A 27,819-nucleotide genomic window follows, 5' to 3' on the forward strand; every position below is an offset into this window, starting at 1 on the left:
GTGCCAGCTGGGCCCAGTACCATGCTGCTTCTGGAGGCTGGCCCACAGCCCCAGAGCCTGCAAGGACCTGGTCTTCCCAGGAGCTAACACCTGAACAGTTTCTGACCTTGATGAGTCAAGTCATTTGCCACAATGCTCCACACAGCTCCTCCTCCCATTAGCTTTGAACATCAGAGACAGGCTTTAGGCAGGAACATATTGTTTGGGAGTCAGGCCCAATATGAAAATGCAAATTGTCTGTAAACCAACAACCAAAGTGACATTTAGCAGTGTGACTTAATATAGCTCCTCATGTCGCTGCAGAATCATGACCTGGTTTCTTAGAGAATTTCAAGACTGACCTTCAGCTCACAATGTAAACTTGTATTTTGGAGGCTTGAAGCTATGAGATCTACTCCCAAAGACTGTACAGACATTCCATCTGTAGTGACAATAGTGATGGTGCATATACATCCATGATTTATTACAAAAATGAGTCCCTTTGTATAAGATCATCTTCACTCAGACATCTTCTCTGCCAGGCATTCAGCCCTGCAGCATGCAACATTGTTTTCTAATAGTGCAAAAACTCACTGCCTATTCGTCCATGAAGATTTGAGACTATCAGGCCATTGCCATTTTGTTTAGGAACCAAATGATATTCCATTTTAATTGATTTTTCAGTTACTGCATTGCTCCAATTCCAGGACTTAGTAATCAATGTGAACAGACAAAACCCTCAGAGCTGCACTCTGCTTCTGTTTGGGTCTCCATTTGCAAAGGCATTAAATTCACCTCCCCAACAGCAAATTTAATCAAGGATGCATACCAATGAAGAATCACACAATGGGCTCATATATGCCTGTCAAATATGAAAAACACCTGTGTTATGCTATGCAGGCCTCTGTCATTCTAGACTTCAATCACACTAATAATAGAGGCTCCCTCAATAGCCCCTCAGCTCTGCTATTTAGTCACTGTCAACCAGGAAAGAGCTGGGCATGTAAGGAAGAGCAGAACCACTGAAGCATCACAAAAATACACTCAGGACAGGTATTGTCCAGAACCACTGCTCATGGAAGTTCCACCCATCCACAAGTGCTGCAGCCCCTCACACAGCCCTTTGTTCTCATTCTGCAGGTGCGAACTGCAGCAAAACAAAGTCAGTGATAATGAGGATCTTTAAAATCCATTACTCAATCAATCCCTGTCCAATACAAAGGGCATCATCTGATTCTGCACACACAATGCTCAAAGTTCTGTATTGTTAGAACATCTTGTAAAGATACAACTCCTGGGTTATGTTGTAGGACAACTCACAGCTTTTCTATGGATAAGATAAATTTCCGCTGTCAAAGTGGCAAAAAAGAAAAAGGTGGATATCAAGAAATTCAAAACCCAGAAGGTAAAGAACACAGAACTTGATTTTCAAACCAAGTAAAGTTTGAATGTTTTGTGGTCAGCAATAACACCACTACAGAAACCTTGGGCTGTAGCATTTTCTTTTGGCCTGCCTTAACCATAAATCAAATCAGGCAGATTTTGGGAGCTGCTGGTTTTGAGCTCATTTATGAAAACGTTTGTCTGGCACTTTTCTTCACGTATTCAACTAATGACATTTTGCCCAAATTCAATTTTTAAAAAGCTCACAGTCATGCAAACAAGTCCCACTTCCCTCTCACCCAAAAACTGCACTCCTGACATACCAGACTCCTCTCCTGGCCACCCAGCTCACCCAGTCAGCAGCTCGGTAGTTTCCACTCTGGAGCAAGATTTCACTTTTCAAAGTTCATGTATGGGTCACAGCAAGAAATGTGGGTATCTGTTTCTGATAGCTGGGGCTGTGATCCTAACCTTGGCTTCTCAAGGGTGTTGTGTGAGTATAACCAATACTGTCAAGAAGACAGTTTTCCCTTCTCAAGATCTGACCTTTTTAAAAATTCTCCTCTTCCAAAGTATGACAGCTGAGTATAACCAGTAGGATTGAGTGATCTCCACTCACAGTCCTGGGCAACACAACAGCCTCACTTACCTCCCATGGCCTACAGAGCACCAGGTAGGTGCATTTTCCACCACACAGACCAATTTCACCAAAGAGAGAGAGAAGAGCTCCAAAAAGCCACTGGTCAAAGAACTTGGCCCAGGCCTTCAGCAGCCTTCCTAAATATGAATGAAAAATAAACAAACTCATCCAGTCCTGTGGAGGGATAGAATCTAAGAAAATAAAGATGGTGCAGAAGGTCATCTCACCCCTGAGGAGTTGCAGCTGCACTAATTATCAAAGATTAGGAACAGGCCCGCCCTTAACAGGCCACAGCTGTGTCTAATACAGATGAGTGATATAAAAGAGTGGGTTAGCTAGGTCAGGAGAGAGCTGGAGTTTGTTGGCTGTACTGTGATGAAGTCAGTGCTGTGAGGAGCTGCCCATGAGAAATCACCAGGAAGGTATGGAACTTTTGCAATAAGATGACAACACAGTCCTGTCACAGCTCCATGAAACCCACAGGGTTGCTCATGAGGATGAGCGCTGCTCAGTGAGTTCTGCTTTTTCCTCTCCACAAAAAGCTGCATGAAGCACATAGGCTTTGTGTTCAGAGAAACACAATGTAAAAGTCAGAGTGATTGTAAATTACTAGTTAAATTCAGTGGTAAAATTGTCAGTGCCATCAGCAGAATTTCAGCCACAACAAAAATACAAACAGGGAGAAACAAACACACACAGAGTACTCAGAGAGGACTCAATTTCCTGCTATCTTTCAGAATTTTAGAAAAATTAAACTGCTTAGCACACTAAGGTTCCCTTTCTTACAACTCTTTATTTGCTATGGAAAATGGCTCTTGTTTAGAAACCATTTTAACTATGTTGTAAATGGCCCTCATTACCCAGAAGACAAATAACATATAAATCTCTAGCTGGAAGTTGTGGTGGTGATGTAAAGATTAAAAGCAAAACAGCTTGTTTGAGGTATGGAGTCTGTACAACAGCTTTTTCTCCCAAACAGAAAAAAAAGTTGAGATATTCTTCACATTTCTGGCTTGCTCTTGTTGGGTTTCAGCATTTCTGGCTCCACAAGGGAACATGGGCAATGAACAAACATGAACAAAGGAAATGTGCTGAGAGGTTTGTTCAAAGTAGATTTAAAAAAAAAAATCATAAAACCAAAAGCAGAACTGTTGTTTCAAGCATCAAAGATATCTCAAAATAAACTTTAAAAAATCTCCAAACCCTGATAACCCACAAAAACTTGAAAGGACTGTTATAGATACAGAGCAGGAGGCCTGTCCCTAGATTTCAAAAGGTTAATGAGAAAGAGAAATTAGCTTGTAATTCTGCATCACAGTCTATAATAAGCATTTCTTACCTAAGCTGGTTGAAAGTAAAAAGTGTTCTGTATGAGCCTGACAATGGCAAGGCTGTGGACCAATGGCACACAGGCAGTGTATTCATCTCCATATCCTGTTCCAGGCAGTTTCTCTCTGCCAGTGCTGCAGGTGGTCAGACCAGCAACACACCCAACTGCCAATAAACAGCAACACTCTTCAGCAGAGCACCTTATACTGAACAAAACAGACTTAACTGTTCAAATCTTATTTTTGATTAGCACAAAGGCAGCTGCCAGTGAGGTCCCTGCAACCACAATGTGAATATTAGCTCTCATGCCCAGTAGCATTCACCACTCACAATCCAGCCAACTGCCAGGATAGCATTCTTTCTCCTGAATTAAGATATTTAAGCAACGTGTACTGATGAAGCACTCTTCATGATCTGTTACTATATACAGCTCTTTATACAGCTGTCACTCATAAGCCTACAGCTCTCTCTTTTGTCCCTTCCTCCCCAAGCCAATAAAAAAAAAAAGGCATATTTAAGGTTGTAGGGCTAGGCACTCAACAAAAAGAGCAATCCTGAATTGTAAGTGTCAATACAAAGCTACTTCTATCATGCATGTCCACTAAAAGCTTTAACTGGCAAGACTGCACATAATTACATGCCAATGTGTGCCCTCATGCAGGAGACTGAGCTCTCTGGAGCTCTTCCTCTGCTTCCCTGCAATCATGTGCAAAGTACAACAGAAACAAGTGGTGTGCCAAAAGTGTCTAGACCAAGGCCCCACTGATATCTCACACACTGCAGCTTTAAAAAATTTGAAGCCTGAAATCACAGTCAGGCCTGTAACTTGGTCCCAAGGGGACCCAGAGCAGCACTAAGCCAGAGAAGTCTTGGCATTCCAAGAGGCAGCTTCCTTTATACATGCTAAGATCCTGTCAGGATCACCCTTAGGGAGGATGCAGGAAACACGACTTTTCTTTTTTAGGAGGCGGCATTTTCACAGAATCACAGAATGGGTAAAGTTGGAAGGGATCACAGTGGGTGATCTGGTCCAACCTCCCAGCTCAAGCAGGGTGATCCTAGATCCACATGGCACAGGATTGTGTCCAAATGGTTCTTGAATATCTCCAGTGAGGAAGACTCCACAACCTCTCTGAGCAATCTGTTTCATGTGGATGGTCACCCATAGAGGACAAAAGTTCCTCCTCATGCTTAGGTGCATCATTTCCTGCCCATTGCCTCTTGTCCCATTGCTCAGCACCATCGAGCAGCACCTGGCTCCACCCTCTGACACTCTCCCTTCAAGACTGAAAAGGTCCCCTCTCAGTCATCTCTTCTAGAGGCTGAGCAGGTCCAGCTCTCAGCATTTCCTCACAAGTGAGATGGTCCAGTTCTCTCATTGTCATTTTGAGGTCTTTTCTCCTCTTCAAAGCCAGGCCTTCTCAGGCCAGGTCTTGTCTTCTTCTAACATCAGCCTCTACAATTATAGCAGAGTCACCTACACCTCTGTAATTGCCACTCTGGAAGTTCCTTCCCTTCTCCTTATCTATTGCCCCATCCTGCAGTATTTCCCAGTGGATGCTTGTGGGTAGGAAAATGGCTATCTATCCAAGCTACCAAGAAACCCCATGCCATAGGCATGCTGTGGAAGGACCTGCTCCATCTCTGCCAGAAACACAGTGTGCTCTGTGCTACTGGTACCTTCCCTCTAGTAGGATTTTGCCACTGCCCAAAACAGTGGGAAAATGGAAAACAAGAAGGAAAACACAGCAAAACCCAGAACTACTGCACACACAAATAAACACCACACCAGGGAAGAAGTTGAACTCTCTTTGCCTTTTCCCAGGCCTGCCATTGAATGCGCTGCTGGAAGCTGCAAATGATACCCATTTCCTTCAACTAGCCTAAGCCCTCCAAATGTCAGATGAAAGACCCAAGCTATTCTTAAACTCAAACTGCAGGATATTCCAGTGCTCCAGAATGCATTTGGCTGCTCATCTCTCATTGCCTTGATGGGTAGCAAGCAGGCAGTGACAGACACACAGCCCGCAACTTCTCCTAGCCTGCTTCAGGCAGAGGGAGCAGTAGGTCTCATGTTTGGAAAGATCCCAAGGTATCATAAACCTGCTGCAGTTTCCCTTTACAGCACATTTCTATCTCTGATTGCATATGCAACACCAGGGCACAAGCTATAAAGCCCAAGCCTACAGTTAATACAGAGATCTGCCTGCACTTCTAGATGTTTGTTACTACAGCAATACCACAGTACTTTTTAGCTTGTTTTGTTGCTTTTGGGTTTTTTAAAGCAAAGTCCTTATCCAGTGCACACAGAGCCAGTTCCCAGTTATGTGAGAAGGAAACCTCACAGCGTGCTGTGGATGTGGCAGAGCCTGCTGCCTGAGAGCAGGGTGCTGAGAGGAGATGCTCAGCTCCTGCCTCAGCCCCACGGTGATTGCAGGGCTCTGCCCACTTCATTCACCAAAGCCGTTTCTGACGCCTGCACCCAGCATGGTGTTGCTTCCTACCCACGCTGATCAGCACCACATCACTGCACTTCTTACCTCTTGGGGAGCTCTTGTGATTAACTTTTCTCAGAACACCCATCAGATTCTTAGGAGCATCTACTTTCAACTTCTTCCTCAGACAGCTCAGCCAAAAGCAGCTTACAAGACCAGCACAAGTAACAAAGCCAACTTTTCCTTCAATGCTAGAGTTTACTTCAGGGTCTGGTAGTGATCTACAGAAGCCTTAAAATGACCATCCTAAGACTGTTTTCCAGGCCTGCCATATCAACACACAGCTTGGACAACAGCTTGTTTTTCAGCATACCATTTACAGGCTACTCCAAAGCATGTGAAAAAGACAAAAAAAAGTTGACTAACAGCTATTCACTCCTCAACTATAACCAACTGTAGTCATATTCAGAATCAAGGCTACCCACAGGAGAATCCTTCCAGAAGCAGAAAGAATACATTCTTTTGCCAGCATATTTCTTTTATCTTTTTTTAAGAGTGAAACACTTGGTACATTTGGGTAATTTTGGAAAGCTGGCACTTTAGCAACCAATGCCCCAAGCTAGCAGAGCAGAAGAGCTTAGAAGCACACTTCATTAGAAACTAGTGAAGTTAAACAATAGAAAATGGTCTCCCACCATCAAACCTTTTGTGAGGAATGTCCATCATAAAATGGAACAATTTCTGCCCACCTGTCCTGCTGATGCACTTGGACTGCACTGAACCCACATCTGTATGCCAGTTCACAGAGGGTAACTGCCTGGTACTGCTCCTGCAAATGAAGAATCATTCCTTAAACACAGGCAGCACAGGTTTGTACTGCAACACTAAAGGCCTGAAATTGATAGATATCTGTCAGTCATGCAGAACAAGAAAATAATTTAATTAGAAGACAACAGAAAGGTATCTTTCAAAAGTTCACTGATCTTTAATCAGAGGTTAGGGAAGAAATCATGTTTCTCATTGCAGAAAAGTGATGTTTCTCACTAAAGGCAAAATTGTAATATGAGAAAGAATGCTTAGAAATGGCTGCCTTTGAGAGAGACAATTGACATGGACCATGCACCGTGGCGAAGGCAATGCAATAGCAATTTATGTCTCTGCATTAAGCAGTGTCAACAGTTCAAATCCTACTGTGCCAGGTCTAAGACATGCTGATAGGTGTCAAGAGAAAAGATACCTATCTCAAGGAGGCTGATTAACTTGGGAACACTAAATCCATTAAAATCTCACAGGCAGAGGCATCTCATAGCAATCACAAGTAAATGCTCATTTTTGTGGTTTTAATCAATGGAGTTGAAGGTGTTTCATTGGTTTTGCTGCTGGGACCTCTGCTGCAAGGCTCAGAGATCACCTCCAGCTAAAGAGGCGTCTACCCACTGCAAGCCACTGGTGACTTTATTAAAGGATATATGTGTGAGTGATCACATCTTGAGCAAGCTCACCCTCACACAGGAGGGTAACAACCTGGCTTGTCCCCAGCTCTTGGATGCCCCAAATCCTGCTCACCAGTGCCCAAGACAAGAGAAGCTGGAGAGGATGGAAGGCAGCTGGGTCCCAGAGCTGCTTGCTCCACCATCCATTTCTGCAGGATGCCTCTGGAGCTTCTAAATGAAAGATATTCAAGACAAACCTCTGCTTGATGGGGATGGAAGTGTATCAGCCAAGTTGATCAGGTTTGGCATCTTATTAGGTATGTCAATTCTTTTGGTAAATACAGGGAGGCATTCTGATCTCCAGTGCTTTTGCTCAGGTGTCCAAATTTCTTGCCAGTATTTTGTTTGTATCACTCTCCACAAAAGTAGGAGAAACTATAGAACTGAACTAGTACTTTGAACAAAACAGGAAAGTAAGTACAAAGATGAATAAAAATCCTCTGTACTGAAGAAAAGTCTCTGTAACAAGAACCTCGAGGCTTTCAGTATATACAGACACAAATACACGCACAAATCTCCCATACAACTCAGTTCAGAAACTGTGAATATCTTTGGTTTCCTAAAAAAAATACTGTTCCTTTTTTCCTCATCTGAAAGTGAGGAAGATCTACAGGAATGTTAAATAGCTGCTGTTCTCTGCAATCTAGACCCAGGGGGAAAAGCAAAAGAAAACAAAGTTGATCCTACCTTGCTACTTGCAATGTACTTCCCCTCCAAATTAGTTTTCTTTATCCATCCTGCCAGGCCCCCTGCAAGCTCTTCCCATCCCACGTCACTTAGATGCTCCGAGTCAGAGGCAGTCAGACTTTTCTAACAACAGGTTAATATTCTTCCTGAGTTATGGAGCATTTTAGGCCAGTGGCTCAAACTGCAGGATATTCCCAGCAAGGCTGCTCCAGCTGTCCTTGGAGCTGAACTGAGAGCTGCTAGTGCAACTGGCACCTTTCTACCCTGTCCTCCACTCAGTGCTCAGCTGGAGCTGGGGATGCAGCAACTGCCCCAGCAAACGACCATCTCTAAGGTGGGAACATCTTAACAGATGAAGGATCCTACACTTACTCCCTCACCCATCAGTTATGCCCATAACAGACTCCTCCTCTTATAACATATAGAGCAATATTGCCAGAACCAATTTCCAAATGACTGATACATTTTGTAGGGAAGCAGCAAGTGGGAAAACCATATGTAGGAAAAGCACCCACCCCCACCCTCTGCTCTCCTACACACATTCATCCCTTCAATCTCTTCCCAGAGCATTGTGTTAACCTGTGTGAAGCAGTAAGTGGGGGAAAACTCTCTCAACTTCTTTTAACTAATAATGACTACATTACCCCTCACTTGCCTGGTAACATGTAAGTATGCAGTAACAGACATCATCCCTCTCATACCCCAATGTTAACACCAGGCTAACAACAGGAATTTTCTTTACAGTCAACCCACCTGAAGCAAAACATTACCAGAATGGTGTCATCAGCTCCAGCCAAGTGCTTTAACCTTGAGTACAAACATCATGGCAACAGAGCAAAAATAGGTTTCCTCAGGGACCACAGCTAGCATCTGGTAGAGATAACCTGGCTTTTGCTTCTCCTGTTTCCCCCCACACTCCTTCCAAATACTACTAACACGCCTCAGTGTCTTCTGCTGTCATCTTATTGCAGGGGCTCCATACTGTTGTCTCCTTATCACAAAAGTTTCATATCTTCTTGGTGTTTCTCATGGGCACCTCCTCAGAGCACTGACTCTTTCTTCTTCACAAAGAAGGGAACTGACTCCAGTTCCCTTCTCAGCCAGCCACCCCACTCTTTATAGCACTCTTCTTCTCATTGGTTACAGCTGTGGCCTGTTAAAGTCAGGCCTGTTCCTAATCCTTGATAATTGGCCCAGCTGCAACTCCTTAGGGGTAAGATTACTCTCTACACTATCTTTACTTTCATATATTCTATCCCCCTACATCTTCTCAGCCCAGCTACTGGAAGATGACCTCTGTCTCTAGACATAGCAGGGCCCACATCTCCTGCAGGTATGGGACTGCACTGGCTCAGCCTCTGCCTCTCTCACAGCCCAAAGGGGAGGCAGTACCCAGGGACAAGGAAATACAGGCATTATTTGCAGACAGATGGAGGGATGTCTTGGTAAGACTAGTTTCTCCTGCATTTCACAACCATCCTAGCAGTGTCCCCACCAGCACCTGGCAAAATCTGGCAGAATGGCATAGTTGCTTATCCTAACCTGCAGAGCAAAATATAAGGTTAGTGCATTCTCAGAGCAAGAGGAGCTTGCCTGCAGGCTCTGAAATCAAATAGTCTCACTTTCAGCAAGCCATCACACTTGTCTACCATTTCTGCCATTTGTGTGGTCCCAGAAAGATCTTTTAGAGGACACAATCAGTGATGTTCACAAGATTGCAGTCATGTCTTGCAGCGCCCTTGAGAAATGATTAACACTCCCTTTCCATCTCAGCTTAAAGGGAAAATTGCAAAACACAAAATGGCTTCATCAAACATAACATCTACTTCCAGATTACACAAGTCCTTCACCAAAAAGACCTTGCTAGTGTAAAACCCACAGCATTTTACTTAATTAACTGCTTCCAGCAGCCACTGAAGAGCAGGTCTTCATTAAAAACATTGACCTAGCTGTTATGCTTAAAGGACAGACACAGGTGAAAATACCAGCTTTGACATGCTGTGAGAGCCAGAGTGAGATTTGGCCCAGTACAGTACAAGTGAGCCCACCTGCCACCACACTGGCCTTCTCAAAACACACTTACTCCATTCCCTCTGTAAGCCACCTATGTGGGCTTCCCCATCTGCCTCTGCCTGCCACAGTGGCCCTCAAGGCTCCAAGGCTGAGGGCAAAGTCTTTGCCAAGTTAGAAGAGGGCTCAAAACTTATGTCTGAGACAGCTTCCATACATACTTCCCTTTTTAGTCAGGGAAGGAAACATTTCTCCTTAGCCATGTGTTAATACCATGATATCCACCTGGAGTGGAAGAAAGGAGACAAACCAGCTAAAAGAAAATTTCCCCAAGGAGATAAATGGAGGTTATTGGCTAAAAAACCCACCAAAAATCAATTCTGCAGTAGTCATAGTTCCTAGCTTAGGAGGAAGGCTCTGCTGCACCCCCAGCAAACATTTCAATGAGGCTGATGTGCTTTGCAGCCTGCAAGATGTTCTTGCCTTATTCTCTGCAAAAAACACAGACCTTCCAAAACCTGAAGTTAAGCAATTAATCCGTGGTGATGGAAGCTAGGTCTCACATAGAAGAACCTAATAAGCCATTTTGAACCTCTAATTCTCTGAACTTTGCACAGACAATGGACTTTCTCTTTTTTGAATTCTTCCAAAATGGCCACCTGAGGGAGGGCAGAGAGAAAAAGCAGGGTGCAAGATGTACCCCAGGCCAAGCTGTTAATTTTTAAATTATCATAGCAAATCATTTTCTTGCACTCTATCCCTTCCTTTCTAGTGGCAGTATGGGAGAAAAGCACATAGATGTTTTAGGAGAGGGCAGCTGTTAAAGATTTCAACATGCTGTGATTTTTCCCTTTCATCCCTGCAGATCTAGATATTTCTGAATATGCAAGTTTTAAGCATTTGCTGATCAACAGATAGCAAGCTTTGTGGAACTGCCTCAACTCGAAAGTCACTAGTTCATTAGCTAATTAAAAGCATAATAATGGTAGCACAGCAATATCATAAGGAACTTCATCTTTTGGCAGACATCAAGAATTGAAAGGATGTAGAAATAGTAAACAACAACAGACACTTTTCTGAGCAATTTCTGAGGATGCGATTAATCTCTATCCCCGTACATGATAACAAGAGAAAGAGGCCCATGTTGAACTCTTCTAATTAAGAACTCTGTGCAAATGGCATGTGTTTCACATGAGGGATTTTGTCTGAACCAAAAACCAAGTTCAAGGATAAAATTCAATTGCACAGCTAGGTAAGCACAAATCACAGGGACAATTTTCCCTCTGTCAGGCAGGAGCCAATGAACCATTCCTGGACAGCTCCTTACTGTCTGACTCATTTGAGCCACTTCACCTCACAGCATTGCAAGATGTCCCACCTCCAAAGAGAGACCTGAGCACTCTCAATGCTGCCTCCTAAAGACACCCAGTGAGGAGAGGCATCATCCACAGGGGGCAAAGCATGCTGGCACTATGCATCAGCAGGGCATATTCACTTGAATTTTCCTTGTTACCCCTGTCTTCCATGCAGAAGAGCCATTTAAACATGCACTGAAGCTCCAAGGAAGGGGATGTCAGTTGAATGCCCAGCAGGAAAGACATTCAAAGAAAAAGTCAATGGAGCCTGAGCAATCAGTGTAAATCAAGACTTTAACCTTTCTGAGCCTCCTTCAGACTCTTGATCTGTAAAAGAAGATGCTTAAACACTTACCACATTTCTGAAGTCAAGTGCACATGACCTGTCAATGCAAAAAATGTTTATTACTGAAAGTACCAATTGAAGTGTTTCAGTCTTATTGTCTGTGGACTGTTTTCCCTGTAAAAACCATTGGGCAGAACAGATGCCACTACAAATCTGTTTAATGTAGATATATGGATTCACTTTCAACGTGTACATATCTAGTAGATGGATCCTAGCTTGATGCAATATCCAAGTCCTAACTAATCTGACAGAAGCAATTAAGTCATAACTACCGCAACCAGTACCCCAGCTTCTGGTGCATAAAACCACAGTTTCTGTTTATTGACCAGCAGAGAGAAATCTGGCTGCCTAGCAGCTGAATCAGATGGGAGCAGTCCCTTTCTAATGCAGCAAAGAAAACTTCCAAGGAAAATCATCCTCTATCCAGTGCTCTCTGGGGTAACACAATTAGGCCATGACATACAGACAGGTCATTTAATACAATAGGAAAAAATCCACTGATAGCATTTCCCTTGCCTGAATGGAAGGCAGGCTGTTAAATTACCTCTGAAGTAGCACACAGGCCTCTCTAACAGCAATCCTCTCTTCCCAAACCACATATCTTTAAAGGGCAGCCAGCTCCAACCCAGTCACATTGAATTCTACTCTGTAACCCCAGCATTCTTAGATAATCTTTCCTGCTGGTTCCAGACACTGGTTCCAATCTGGCTCAATATAGACTAATATAGATAAAACCATAGCATTGTGCTTACTACATCCTATATTGGCAACCTATTTAATGGACAGGGGAAAGGAAGAGCTATCAGATGGTTTTTGTACCTCCCAAAGCAAGCCAGAAGCTCCAGAAGCCATGGTGCCATTTCTGCAGGAGGCAGTCAGCATCTGCAGGGAGGTTGCAGTCATTTTAAGGCAATATTAAGACTCTACATTTCAGAAAACATGCAAATATTTAAAATGCATTCAAATTGTTTTAAATATATTTTAATACTTCCACACTTTCTCTATACTAGGAGAACACAATAAAGACAAAAAAAGTCCTGCACTCCACAATTCTTTATACATCTTTCTCATCCCAAGGAGGCACCAAGCAAACTCCTCCAATTCAGAAAGCTAGTTCAGTAAATCAAGAAGAATATTGCCATCACACCATCGCACTCTCAGAAATGTACCAAATAATTTCATTAAAGCTAATGGAGTTGTTTTAAAACATGTTTTTGGGAAATGCACAGTGACAAGTTCTTTCAGGTCAACACTTACTAAAGCACAGTATAAATACCTTCCTCCTTGCCAGACTTGGTGTCTGTCCTGAGAACAGACAGCTGAGCTGCCCTCTAACATCACAGACATTCCCATGCAGCTGTTTTTCACACACTTTGGTAACACTGGAGGTACTGAACTGGCAGGAGAATTGTACATAGTTCTTCTGGAAGCACAGCCTGTAGGGAGTCTGGATGGCACTACTAAACAGGTGGTGATTTTTTACTTACCCTTTTCAGAAGCAAAGGTATTTCTTTTAGATCATCAGGCTTTTGGTCTATTTTGGCCATCTTTTCCCCTTAATCAGTCCAAAGAGCCCATTTCTGCTTACGGTGCAGAGCCACACTGAAAAACCAATTCTGCAGAACCAATTCTGTCCCACTCCCACAACCCCAATAGCACCATGGGAGATACTCAAGAAGCAACAGCAAGTCTGTGTCAAACAGGACAGACATACCAAAGGATGTTGAGTTGCTTGTGCTTGTTAGGAGCTTTCTCAAGGTGGCATATTGCTTCTGACCTAGAAACATTACTCCTCACCCCTCTAATCAGGAGAAATGCTCTCCAGCACAGAATGGGTTATCCAGTCCAGGTACAGGCTGTACCCTGGGGCCCCACACTTAGACTGCCAAGTTTTTCCTGCCTGCTTTACAGAATTATTGGCAATATGACCCAATATCACTCGCCAAAACAACAGTGTAAAGGCCTGGCCATCCATTTGTAACTTTTCATCTTCCAGCTGATGTTGTCCACACTGCTGGAGTCTGAACTAGCCAAGTACCCCTTCTCAGCACAAAGCTGGGTCAGCAGTGGCAGCAGCAGATGTCTGACATTCAGACTCCTATCTGAAGGAAAACGAGAACAACCAGCTAAATTCACCCGTGTAAAATTCTGCTCCTACAAAAGTAGACAAAGTTGCTGTACTTGCATTTGACTGTTAATAACCTGTGGGGAAAAGGCCACATGCCCAGTCAGATGGTAGTGCCCGTGACAACTCGTGCCACATACCACCGACCAGGCATACAAGAACTTCAGCATCCAGCACACAGTTTTTATCTGTCTACACAAAGAATAGGGCAGCAAGACAATAAATGAGTGCAGGCTGCAAACTCCAGGAACATATTCCCTGATGAAAACTTTTTTTCTGCAGAGAGAATGATTAAAAGTGTTACAGTTTATTTTCCACTCAGAGAGCAATTTACACAGAATACTGGTTTAAGCACGTGGTTAAAGATGTCATTTGGCATTGAAAACAATGTAACATGGGGAACCTCACTTTACCCTGATAAAGTTGGGAATGTAAGTCTTCAAAAGCAGAATTCAGAATGAAGAAGCACCATCAGCCCCAAGGAGCCCAGCTGTTCATCACCCCAGCCAGTTAAGGAGTGTTTCAACACCATTCAGCAGTTGGGCTGAGGTGGGAGAAGCTGAAGTCAGCTTCCAGAGCTCAGCAAACACCCTGAGATTTACTCCAGTACAGCCTGGGGAGGAAGTTAATCATTATGAGAAGTCATGGTGCTGTGTGGAAACAGGTTTAATGATTAACACTTACACATCACCAGGAAGTTTTTTCTAACCTGTCTCGTCTCATGTCCTAGCAGCTTATTCTCAAATGCTACTTCTTCCTTCAAAATGAACATGCAGAAATAAATGCACACCAAAACCCAAGTTGGCATTTGAGGAAACTGAGGTAATCTAAGAAAGGGGATTTCCCAAAATGTTCCCTCCGGACACAAGCCAAATTTGTTTCTCCCATTTGTCCCAGCCCATTCAGGTTACATACAATATGTGGCAAAGTGGTTTTAGGTGGCCAACCCACCACTGGTCACAGAAATTACAGCAGGTGGGGAGGTGCTCCAAATATATTATCAATGCACAATGTAATGAGGGATGGCCAGTTACCATAGGAGCTAGCACAGGACAAAGTTTTAATTGTCTCTGGGGTAGTAACTGGAAGCCAGTAGCAAATTCATTGAATATGTGTTGGTACACAATTAATATCTAAACTGTCTTGGCTTCACTGGTATTTTCATCAGAGTTAATAACCAGAGGTTAGCAGTTCTGAATAATGCTTTGTTTCCTTTCAGCAGAGCTCAAGGCTTAATCTCAGCTCTCCATCAGGGGAATGGGGGAAAAGAATGCCTTCTATGCCTAACTCTTTATCTCGCTCATGTCCAGAGGTTATAAACTCCAGAACAGAAGCTGTCTTTTCTGTTCACATTTGCACAAAAGAGCCTGCAGCCTGGACAGCCAAAGAGATCTGCAGATAAACAGGAAGCACCCATACTACAGGCCTTGTGTGACGTCTGGGATAGGAGCAAGACAAACGGGAGATCTCACACAACTCTTACATGCAAGTTGCTTGAAAAAAGATGGCAAGGCAACTGGTAACTCCAAGCAGGCTTGTGGCAGCCCCTAATGGTTTAATTATTCAACTAGTCTCCCTATCTCACTCTCTCTTCACAGAAGGGCCCCAAACAAGTCCCTCACATACAGAAAGAACCTGCTACAGAGACACACATGCAGCTGTGAGCTGTGCACTCCCCTGGTACACAGAGTTACACCTAGGGCAGGGAAAAGGAGTTTTCATAGAGAACTTCCCTTCATAGATAGCTTCCCTCCACATCTGTCCTTTGCACCTGAAACCTCAGTACACTGCCAACCCTCACCCAGCTCCTGCCAAGCAGTTCCAGGTAATGGCTGGAGTCACCCCCAGGCAACCCAGTGCAAATCTGGTTGCACAGATGCTGAGCCCACCCCAGGATATGCAGCATCTGACTCAGATGGGTCCCAACTGACAGTCACTGATCAAAATACATCTAAATTTACCCCTTTCAAATATAGGGCAGTGATACAGGAATTTACCTTGGGAAGAAAAATATTGAACAGAAAATTTAAAGCAAATTCTGTCCTCAATGGAAGTATTTTCCATTCAAATTCAACTCACCTACTCAAGACCACAAAGACACACATTGCCTCTAATGATTCAAAATAACCTTCTGGCAACACATTTTATGGCTGTCCTTGCCACAGAGAATGGTGAAGACCCCACTTTAAGTTCTGCACAGAGCCAGCAAATTAAGTGCAGCAGTGGGAGGTGTATTTCTAGCAGAATTATAAAAGCACCACCAGAAAGCTGGACAAGAAAATTGATGATATTGATTGTGGATACTCAAAATTTATTGTGGATACTCAAAATTTACCTAGTCTTTATGACTCTGTCACAAGGCTTAGTTTAGCAATTTCCTGGACATTTAATAAATACCATGTGCAGCATTATTTCCCCAGTTCTTAGGTCGACTGCTACACAAACTAGGGAATCCAAATGGTCACCCTGCATTACTACTCTGTAACACTTTCAAGTATTCTTGAAGGGTGAACAGCACCACCCAGCCATACCCCTCCCTCCTGTCCCCCCCAAAAAGAAGTCAAGATTCTTCACTTAAAGTTTAGATCTTATATTCTGCTGAAGCCAAGATGAAGGAACTGTGCAGAACTGTGTACTGGGGCTTCTGAACATGCAGCCCACTGGCAGGAGCAAGTGCCTCTTGTACACTGGTGAACTGGGGAGCCTTTCACAGCTTCTATGGTACAGGAGGCACAGAAGAATAAGAATCCCCTCATATACCCAGTTCCCATCACCACTCTCCCCTCCTGCAGCTGCTGGTCCTGCCCAGCTGCATGCCCAAGTCCATGCCCCTGCCCCCAGGCCATCAGCAGACACAGAGCAATGCCAGTGTGTGGGCCAGCTGCCACAGCCCAGGAGGTGACGAGCATCCTGCTCAGACCCTGCAATAATGCAGGCACAACAGGGTGGGGGGAGTTTTCTCACCTTTTCTTCAGCACTTGCAGGGGTGTTAATACCTGTTTATCCATTCTTGGCCATTCTTTATGATGTCTTTTAGGAGCTATTGGGCAAAAGCAGAAGAAAAATATAGAGCATTCCAATCCCCTTTAAGCTCAATGTGACAATTTTAATCCTCTAACTAAAAGGAAAGAGGGGGAAAAATGAGATGGACTGTGACAGGTTGGAAGGACTAAATCCCTGTTAACTAGGGCATCAAGATTTAAAGGGTTCAGCTTTGCACACATCAAATGTCTCTCACAAGGTCCTCACAGAACACTGTCCCCTCCAATTCCTCAGTGCCAATGGAGACCCACTGTCCCAAGGATGCTGGCAGTGGGCAACAGAACACTACTGCCATGTCAGTGCCTTACCATGACTGGTGAATCCAAACCCACAGGGGTGGCAGAAACACCCAGCACCCTTTTGAGTCACAGATACAAGGGGTAGCAAAGATAGCAGCCACCCAGGGCAGTGATGCACAATTAACAGCTGAACAGCAGCAGAGAGAAGAATGTGGCCATAACCTATATTCCACATTAGCCCTGCTACACACAATTATTTGTATCACCCCACCATGTTTCCTTTCAACTCTAACATGTCTTTCCTGAAAATGAAGCTTTAGGCCCAAGAAAATTAATGGGTAAATAATTTAAAAACATAACTTTTAATAATTTACAATGCATAATTTTTAATAATGCTGTAAGGATGCAGGCAGATCAGCAGACTTTTCCTATTACCTAATGTGACTCAATCTGTATCCTGTGCTGTAAGGACAGTGTTTGCTTTCACTGTTAGCCACCTCCTCATGGCTCACCCAACATGCAGCATGAGATGGATGTCTGTTCAAGGACCTGACCTGAGCCAGAAGTCCAACTGCTCACTTAAAATCCTTTCACATTCAGCCAAAGGCAGCTTTTGATAGGTGCTTGGGCAGCTTCTCCAAGGCCAGACCTCACTTGACCTCATCTCATCATTGCCTAGCCTGACAAATACACAGTTAGTCCTGATAGAATGCTGATTTCCCAGCCCTTCCCAAAATTTCTTTTGGGCTGCCCAGCCAGTGTGATCCAGTTTTCCCAGCACAGACTGGAAATACCCTGAAATGTCCCATGGGGCCACTCAGCTAGCAGGCATGGCACAACAATATGGCATTCCAAGGCACAGCACAACCAAACACAGGGAGGATACAAACAGATGCCAAGTTCATTCAGATTTGTTCCAAGAGAATTTTTGAAAGGGTTACCTCATTGCAGAGCATCCATCCTTCTGCTGCCAACCCAAGCTCAGTATAAACACCACCCTGCACCTGAGCAATGAGAGAAATACCCCTGTGCTCACCCCAGCCCAGCCCTGACAGAGGAGGCAGCTCTGCAAGTGAAGCACAAACGGGGATGTGGCAACTGAGCATCCCTAGGCCAGAAATGGGGCTATGCCCCTACCTGTTTCTCAATGCTCCTGCCAACCCCTCAGAGGTCACTGTGAGAGGCTGTTTCCTATCTGTAGGCATAAAACAGGCAGTTTAGCTAAATGGAGACATTTCACAAGGTTGGGAGACAAACACAGCTTACTCCATCAGCAACCTGGTGGCTGATAATTCCTACCACACTTATTGTCATCTTATTACAAAAGTTCCATACCTTCTTGGTGATTTCTCATAGGCATCTCCTCACAGCACTGCCGCCTTCTTCATCACAGTACAGCCAACAAACTCCAGCTCTGTCCTCACCCAGCTAACCGACTCTTTTGTAGCACTCATCTTCTTATTGGACACAGTTGTGGCCTATTAAGGGCAGGCCTGTTCCTAATCTTTGGTGATTAGTACAGCTGCAACTCCTCAGGTGTGAGACTACCTTCTGCACCATCTTTATTTTCTTACATTCTTTATTTTCTTACATTCTTTACTTTCTTACATTCTTTATTTCTTACATTCTGCACTATCTTTATTTCTTACATCCCTCCACACCACACAACCAGATCTGAATCAATCTCACTGAAAGGTACAAAGAAAAAAAAGTCCACCACAAATGACATGCATATTAGAGCACCTGGGAAATACAGCATGATCACACACAGCAGGACTTGGCAGTGAGCACTTGCACCATTCACAGTTTTGAACTCCAATACTTTACCATTATTTTTTACAATTTCAAAAGACTACAGGGAACTACATAGGAAGCAAACAATTATTTCAATTTCATTGTGTGGATGTGATGGCTCCTATTTGCACTGCCACTGTATCCAGATTCCTGTACTCAGAGACTAACTGACCAGTTACCCAAGGAGCTGCACTGCTTTTTGCAGCTCTTATACACTCTTCCATATTCATTACACTTTTTACTGCATACTTGGTACCAAAAGGCACAAAGTTACAGCATGGCATTACTGGGCATGACACCCTCTGGCACCAAATACTTTGTTCAGGGCACTCAGCAGGCAAGCAAGCTTTATTTTTCCAATTTTGTTCTGCAGAAAGATTTTTTCAGAGAACCTCTGAAGACACTTTCATTGGTTAGAAGCACTTTTCCAGCCAAGCCCTAGCTGTTTCAGGGCAGTTATCCAAAATAATAAAGGCAAGAAAAATAGTCCTTTTTTTTCCTCACAGGCCCACAAAATGCCTGATACAGATTTCAGCACAGGTGCTTTCTCTCTCTGCTGCTGTTAAACAAAACCTCCTCAAAAAGATCATATTACAGCTTACAAGATGAAAAATTTGTGAAGTGGGAGAATTGAAAAGAAGAGGTTAAAGCAGATAATTTTCTACAGCTTTAGCTGAATGTCATCAGTGACCATGCTGGGACAGTCAGGCGTTAGAGCACTGCCCCAGCACAACCATGGGAGCCTTGGAGCCTGAACTGCAAAGTCAACCCTTCAGCTCCACCATGGCAGGACGACCAACCAAGCATCATCTCACCAGCCAAAACAGCTTCCCAGCCCAGGGGCAGCCTCACATGACAGCTTCATTCCCATCCTGGGGATGCACAGGGACAGGGGCAGCGCTGTGGGACCTGCAGTGGCACTGCAGAGGTGGCTGAGGCAGGTCCCTGCAGGGACAATGCTCCTCAAGGAGGCAAAAGAAAGGAGCGCCAAAGGGAGCGTGCAGCTGCCCATCAAAAACCTGGTCTCTACCAACACTGAGAAATTACCCATATGCTCAAAGCACATCACAACATGGGCAATTTCTCTGCAGAGATAGGACCCAAGAGAACACTATATTCTTTTTTACTTGTCTCCACAGCCCCAAACACAACTGGGACATGGAAATTTGAAGCGGACAGTCCACCTGCAGTCCTTTATCACTTTTATTAGTTGGAAGAATATGTGCTTGTAAAGACACAGCAAAAGACAGCAGTGGGTAATGTACAGCCTTTTCTAACAAATCCTATTGTTCAGTGTTCTAACAAATCGTATTGTTCAGTTCAGCATGAAGCAGCCCGTGCTGTGCCTTCAACACCTTCCTCTTGCAGCAGATCAGCCCTGACCTGCTACATTTCTGCTAATCCCGTTCCTTGTTCAGAGGGCATACAAAGGGACAACTCAAGGACGTTTTGCTAAGGTTATCTCTCTCATCTCCAGCCCTTCACAAAACTTGCAAGCTAAGCTGCCCAAAAGTCCTGTGAACTAGATAAAATTTTCATTTTAGACTTTGGGGAAATGGAGGCATATGAAGAGCCTGTAAGGAAGATGAGTTCAGCTCAGTCAATAAGGCAGCTCAACTCCCACTCCACGGGTCTCACTGTGGTTCAATCTTAATGCAAAAGTATGGGATGTGCTGTGGATCATGGCCTCTGCACTTGGCACTGGACAGAGTGCCAGCAGTGCCAGCTGACAGGACAACCCCAAGGAGCCCACAAGCCTGCTGCAGGAGCTGGCAGGCAGGGCTGGAGCAGCACATGAGAGCGGCACACACGAGCAAAACAGGAAAGAGAAAGCAAGGTCCTGGGACTCGCACATGGAATAGGAACAACCAGCTGGCATTCTATGGGGAGCCAAGGAAGAGCAAGAGATCCCACTTTGCTGGGCTCTGCCCTGGGGCTTCCCCTGCAGATGTGAGACAAGGCACAGGTGAGCCAGGGTCCCCTGCTGCCCCAAGTGCTTCATCCCCAGCACATTTGCCTCTGTTTCATTGCCTTTGTGCTCTGCAGAATTAAATCAGTTTTCAGTGCTCCAAAATGGGTGGTCCCAGTTCAGTGCCACTGAAACAAAACATCTTCTCCCCTTGCCTTTTAAGTGACTCTCACCCTGCCAGACTTGGGATGAAGTGTCTGAACCAAGTTTCACCGTGGCAAACAGCAACCTGAGATATCTATCAAAGCTTTCTGTTTCCAGCAACACCGCTAAATTTTTAGGTTTTAAATATTGAGACAGTTTTGTATATGCAAAGCTCTAACTGAGGAAGCAGCTGCATACTAAAGAATGCTTCAGCTCACTAAAACTTGCAACTGCTTCACCCACTGATTTAAAGAAAAGGCTCTAGTAAAATAAATCATGTTCAGGAGCACTGCACTGGCCCTCCCCTCACTTCTACACACTCTCCCAGGCTGTCCAGACCACCACATTCCCCAAGCCCGGCTACCTCACTGCACCTACAGCATCATTTTGATTAACAATTAAGGCCAGTGCTGCCAACTGGATTTTATTAACACTACTATTGTGAACAATTTCTTTCATTTTTATTTTATTTTAATGCATCACAAGGGCCACTGGGACAAATTAAATATAAAATCATTTTCTGCCATTTAGGCAAACAGCAGCCATTCCCCCAGTTTTCAAACATAAACACTTTAAATAAAACATTACACCGTCAAGCTGTCACTGAATCTTCCTCTTGCAGTAATACCCTTGGAGAAAAAGTTACCAAGTCATCCTTTCCCAGGGAGCTGGCACAGGCCCCATGTACCATATGAGAGATGCCACAGAGATCCAAAAAAGAAAAAAATCAGTGCTGCAAGGGTCTGGCCTCAGCATGAATGGCTGTCACAAAACCCCGAGCATTTAGGGCTGTGTCCTCCACCCTGATACAGACTGGGCAGAGCAGAGGCCATACAGGTGCTGGGAAGAGCCAGGCAGTTGCTGGATTTTGGCAGTGGAATGGGCCAGGCTGAACAGCACTGACAAACCCAGCAACTGGCAGGTTCTTTTCCATCTCATTTCCAACACCCCAGATACCTGCAGAGCCACAGGGAGCAGAGCTGCTTTGCAGGATGGTGGGACAGAGAGATGAAGTTTCCTCCACTTTTCCTTTGACTTGAAAGGAAGATGTTTTAAGACAACAAGAGCATTTGGTGAGCTGTTGAACGTGGCAACTTCACTGGTTTGCTCACCAAGGTGTGACCTGTACCTTCCTGGCCTCAGGGCGTGCTGCTGCTGCTGCTGCAGCCATGGTGGTCTGGCTTACAGGCAGCATCACAGCCCTGGGGAGACCACAGAGCCTCCCCTGCTCTGTCCACGTGTGTGCAAACTCAAACACAGACACTCAGCATAAGAGCAGAAAGAAACTTACAGGGCCATATGCGTGATCCTTGCCCCAAAAGGCAGGAGACTCAAGAGGGACCAACCTGCTATGAGGAAAACGGTAAGGAAGCTGCTGAAATGAGCTGTGGTGCCTCATTAAAAATGAGGCCTTTTCTCTTCATAGCATAGCATGTCATGAAATTAAGCTTGACAATATGCCAATGCAAGGAAATAGTGCTGATCCCCCTCTTGCTGTGTTTGTTAGGTTCTTTTATTTATTTAGGATCCACCTCAGTTGCCAGAGTTACATGCCTGAGGCTACAAGACCTGCCTCCAGGGAGGCACATGCAGGAGCCGCATGGGATACAGGTCCCTGAAAAATGGTATCATTAGCAAACCATTAAAGTTGCAGCCTTTCCCAGTTGTGAGGAAAACAGCATCCTCTGAAAGCTGCACACAGAGGAAATGTGATGAAGGGATGAGAATAAAATCATTCATGACTGCGCAGTGAACATCAGCCAGCACCTGCTCTGCGGGGTTCAGATACCCAGGAGCCAAAGGCAACACAAAACAAAAGCAGCAGTGTGCTTTTAACTAGGTGTTCCAGGGCCTGAAGAGCATACATCAGCGTGGTCTTACTTGGTGGCAAATACAAGCATGGCTAAATGTGCCAGTTGGGCAATTCAGAGAAGCAGGTAAAGCCCAGCCACTGCCTATCTTCTGGCTAAACAAGATGTGGGAATTAAACAATTGACATCTTTCCTTGCCAACTTGTTCTTTGCCTACACACACCACCTGTTCTGAGGCCAAGCATCCCAGTGGAGTCTCCTGCTTGCTGTCTCACCACAGGTGACACACAGTTCAGTGATGTTTGCAGAGCATTTAGAAACCCTTAGCTACAAGGAAAAAGGATGCCTTGAGCTCATCTCCCCAGTGCTCATTTTACATGGCAGAGCACAGAGGTAGGGAGCAGCCAGGAGGGCTGAGCTCAGGTCACCTGAGCCAGCATTACAATACAGGGTTCTCCACTGCCAAACCGGCTGCAGTGGGCTCACAGAGCAACTACACAGGTCACAAAAGCTGGCAGGACGAAGACAAGAGACAACATACCAAAATCCAAAGAGCAATTTACAAAGATAAGAGGCATCATACCTGATCCAAAGAGCAACAGGGCATCAGCCTAACACAATTCTGAGCATTTAAATAATGATACTTTTATCTCCACCTTCCAGGCATGTTGCTGCTTCCCTGCCACCCCAGAGTAGTCAGCAAGCTGGAGAACCCTGTGGGCAACCTCACATCCTGCTTTTGACTAGGGAATAGGAGAAAATTCACCTACCCTCAGCTCACAGTCAGCCAACAGAAAAATTTCTCTTTCAAAGCTGCCTACCAACCATCCCTCTCACTAACAAGCCTTCCCCACGCTGCAGCAATGGCCCTGCTCTCTTCACTGGGACACAAGTGTGCTGGACGAGCCTCCCATGCTGCAGTCTTTAGACAGGGAAGAACAGAGCCCTGGGCTCTGCTTGTCAGTGCCATACTAAAGCAGATATGCAGCACATGGTGAGCAATTAACCGCCTGTACATAGTGCAGGAATGATGCCAAAGCTCTTCTAAAGACACATAGCACAGCTTCTGGCCTTTGGAAATTTCCTGGAAACAGGAACAACCTTTTGCCTAGAAGAGACAGAAGAGAGCCCAGGGAGGACGCTCATCTTCCAAAAACACACAAGCTAACTGTCAGAGGTCTTAGGGCTCCTTCTAATCAATATGAAACTATGCTGTGCTCCAGAGAAAAAAAGCATTTCTAGGAGTGTGGTACTCACTTGTGCTTCTACCCTCCGTGGTGAGTGGAAGGAGAAGCATGCAAGGGCTTGTCTTGTCACCAAGTGAACCTGCCATTTGCCAATATCTGAATTTTCATCTCAAGCATCTGGACAGCCTGTTTGTGAAGAGCCTATTGCAGAGAGGCCACATGTCAAGATTTCTATCTATAAAACAGATATCTGTAGGATCACGATTAATGCATGAGCTGTTTCTGGGACACTGATCTCTGACAGCTCCATGCCCCAGCCTAAATGTTCAAAGATTTCCCTGCTGACTCCAGGAATCAGACATCCAGATTTTAAGTTCAAAGTTGTGCTAACAAATATGAGGTCAACAAATAAAAAATAGTTTCAAGCTCTGACTTGCAATTGACTACAGTATTTACCTGAGATGATTTTTATTCTTCATATTAAGAGAGAATAAAGAAGAAAAACAAAAGCCCAGAAAGTACTTCAGTTTTTAAACCCATGAAATACACTTGCAGTTGCCCAGGATTTGAAATGTCATAGCATAGATGCAAGAGCAGGACTCTTGGACTCACTCACCCAAAAAAAAGGACTTTTTTCTTTTTCCCAGACAGAAAAGCAGCCAATTTTAGAAAATTGAAAAAATATTTTTCCAGAGACCCATAAGTCACATGAGTCACCCTTATTTGCAGATGAGCCCAAACCTGAACTCCAACATCATCACTCATGCAGAGCAGAGGAAACCAGAACCTGGATCAAAATGGGCAGCTTGTCTCAGTGGCTCTGCAGAAAGCCAAGGGATAGAGAAGCATGCAGAGCACAAGCACGCCTCCCCTTATACACGACTGCCATCATACATTAATTCAAATAATCTGACTTCAAGGGGAATGAACCCGGGGTTGAGGGCTCTGTGCTGCCAAAGGACAGCTGCTTCTCTAAGATTTGTTATTTCTCCAGTGGGGCAACAGAACTGGCACATTTCCTGTGCTGGCTGGGAGAGGGTAGTGGGCTGTCCTGGGGACAAGCTGAGGACAGTGCGCACAGCTACACTGACCAGCCCTCAGGCTCACTCACACAGATCAGACCACAAGACCCAGTTCTCAGACCCTGCTAGATGCCACACCCTGAGGGACAGCACTGTCCCCAGACCTCCACCAACGTTCCAGCCCTGTGCCCACACGCAGTCACTTTCCTGCTTCTGCCCCAGCAGCGCAGGCAGAGGCCCAGGCTGGGACAGCTCGTTGGGCAATCACTGCTAAGCCTGTTAGGCTCCCCACAGCCATAGCACTGCATAGCTACATGAGCACACACACTGCATTTTACCACCTTGCCTCTCACAGCAACCCACCAAACCCTGGGAAACCTGCGTGCATGAGGGAAAACCCAAACACCACAAATCCTTCCTGTTTCCTTCTCTATCCAAATACATCGTGGCAGGTCAGGATGTGAAATTTCCACCATGCCCCACTACTGGGTGCATAAGGAGAGGGTCCTCCTACATCTCAGCTGCTACTGAAAGCCCTAGTGCGAGGGCTGGCACATCCTGGGACCCCAGTTACAGAGGGACTTGAGATGCAAAGAATGATTATTTTTCCTTGCTAAGGGATTTCAGGCATGAAGCAGTGCTGGAATGATTTACACGGTTTTGAGAGCAGGACCAGATTTGGAGTGGCTGTTGCACGGCGGTGTATCTTGCAAGGAGAGGCTTTGTGGTTAGCCATGAGCACATACTGCCCCCCCAAACAGCAGCAATATAATCACGTGTGGCACTGCCACAGCATCCTCCTCATGAGGATTTTAAGGTGCTTGGCAGATGATATGGATTCATGTAACCTAACAAGCCCTCTGAGAGGGAGTAAAGTAAATGCTATAAAAAACCAGAAGGGATAAGCGGGGGAACAGAGAAATAAAACTGCTACACCAGCATGTTCAAGCTTACACAAGAAATCAGAGGCTCAGGGGCAGCTTCCTCTGCCACTAAGCTGGAATCAGAAAAGCAGGAGTGCTCTAAATCCTCTGTTCAACTCAGCCCTGGCCAGCCTAAGAGCATTTCCCAGTGCACCCAAAGGGCTTCAGCAACAGCAGCACTCGCACAGAGCTCCTCACCGTGCCCATTTCCTGCTACATAAAGGGTCCAAAGCAGAGCAGCCTGAACTGCCGGCAGCCCCCAGACCTAGTGAGCAGCAAATAACAGAAGTGCTGTGTCCAAGAGCCTCAGCTTTGACTTTTGAGTTTCAGCAGCTGCAAGCAATGGCCAAGGGGCTCAGCTGAAGAGTTGCCACCCTGCTGCCTGAGGGCTGGGACTGCTCTGACAGCATTTTCCAAACATTCACGGGGCTTCCCAAACACCTATAAACACTTCCCATCTCCTCGCTTTACACGTGAAAAAAAGCGAGACACAGGCCAAAAACTCCCGGTGCCAGCCAAGGAGGGAGGCGGGCAGCCCTGGCGCCTGGCCCCTGCTCGACTCTGACCGGGCTGCTGCTTTTGTTCGCTTCCATGTGTGCATAACCAGCTGACAAATGGATTCGCAGCCAAAGAGTGACACACAGTGCAGCTCCCGAACAGCTTCAGCTGGATCACTCCTGGGAATGGTATTGCTGGGCCACTTCTTGCTCCAGGGGCTGATTTATTTTTTATGAAGCGATTGCCTAGAGTTGGGAGAGCTTTATTGATGCTATTATACAGGCTGAAGGGAGGACAAATCACCCCCACGGACAGAGCAGAAAGGTCCTCATCGTCCTTAAGTCAGTAGCACGATTTTATCCCCCTACTGAGCCCACAGATACCCAAGGAGGGCATAGCGTGGTGCTTTCAACAAAACTGAAGTAGCATCAGGGCACTGCTACCACTCCTCGGGTTAGGAACGGAGCCCTGGGGGCTCCCGCCATCTCCCTGCCCAAACCCCAGCCTGAGCCCGCCTCAGACCGCTGCCTCCGGTTTGAAAGAGACTGAAGTCCCATCGGGCAGCCAAGCGGAGGGAGCAGAGGCTGGTACCAGCTGTACAGTCCCTCGCATCCCCCCGGCCCGGTGCTCGGAGCCCGGCTGGCCGGAGGAAGGGCTTGTGAGAGGTCATGGCTCTCAGCTGGTCCTGACGGGAAAGGACTGTGATCACATACATGCGTGTGTGCGTGCATATCTGTATGTGAGCACCTTCTGAACGCGAACTAAAAACCTTCCAGCTGCTTCACCCGCCTTTTTCCCCGGCCAAGGGCAGCCGCTCTCAGCCGGAGGAGCAGAGCACGGGCGGAGAGCGGCGGAGACAACTCGGAAACACTTTACCCACGGCATTACTCTATTCCCCCGAGAGTGCCCACCCTGCTCCCCGAGTAGCGGCTGCCATGGTGACAAGCACGAATGCTAAAATAAACAGAAAGCAACCCGAAGGCAAAGCGCAGCCCTCCGCCGGCGTACCCCGCGCCCGCGGCGGCGGCTCCCTCCCTGAGCATCCTCCCCGCCGCGGCAGGACGGGATGCTGGGGCCGCCGCTCACTCACGATGAGGGGGATGGTCCTCTCCTCCCGGCGCAGCTCCAGCCTGCCGGCCGCCCTCTGCCCGCTCCGGGCGCCGCCGCTACCGACTCCGGCGGACCTGCCGGCAGCCGCCGAGCGGGGCTTGTTGTCCTGCCATAAGTAGTAGAAAGTGCCCAAGATCCAGGCGACGGTCAGGATGGCGATGGCATTAGCCCTGATCCTCCTCATGCCGAGCGCCCCGGGGGAGCCTGGGAGCGCTGCCTCGACGGGCAGGGGCGGCTGCGGGAGGAAGAAGAGGAGAGCAGGAGGCGGTGGCGGCGGCACGGCTCCCCCGCCCCTCAC

General features: G+C 45.9%; 1 protein-coding gene across 4 annotated transcripts in view; it reads right to left on the reverse strand.

The window, feature by feature from the left end:
* The window catches only part of GALNT16 (polypeptide N-acetylgalactosaminyltransferase 16), a 75,826-nt gene extending 48,007 nt beyond the window's left edge, over nt 1-27,819 (reverse strand). Inside the window, exons 1-2 of one of the 4 annotated variants that reach the window (XM_054515110.1) lie at nt 12,477-12,539; nt 11,667-11,694 (exon numbers count right to left, since the gene is read on the reverse strand). In XM_054515110.1, coding sequence (XP_054371085.1) covers nt 11,667-11,694; nt 12,477-12,517 — 69 coding nt within the window. In that variant the 5' untranslated portion in view covers nt 12,518-12,539. Of the gene's footprint in view, nt 1-6,515; nt 6,597-11,666; nt 11,695-12,476; nt 12,540-27,419; nt 27,437-27,501 lie in introns of those variants that run through there. The other 3 variants (XM_036384318.2, XM_054515112.1, XM_054515111.1) reach the window with 3 other exon arrangements.

Source organism: Molothrus ater, chromosome 6 (assembly GCF_012460135.2).
Source record: "Molothrus ater isolate BHLD 08-10-18 breed brown headed cowbird chromosome 6, BPBGC_Mater_1.1, whole genome shotgun sequence".
NCBI lineage: Eukaryota > Metazoa > Chordata > Aves > Passeriformes > Icteridae > Molothrus > Molothrus ater.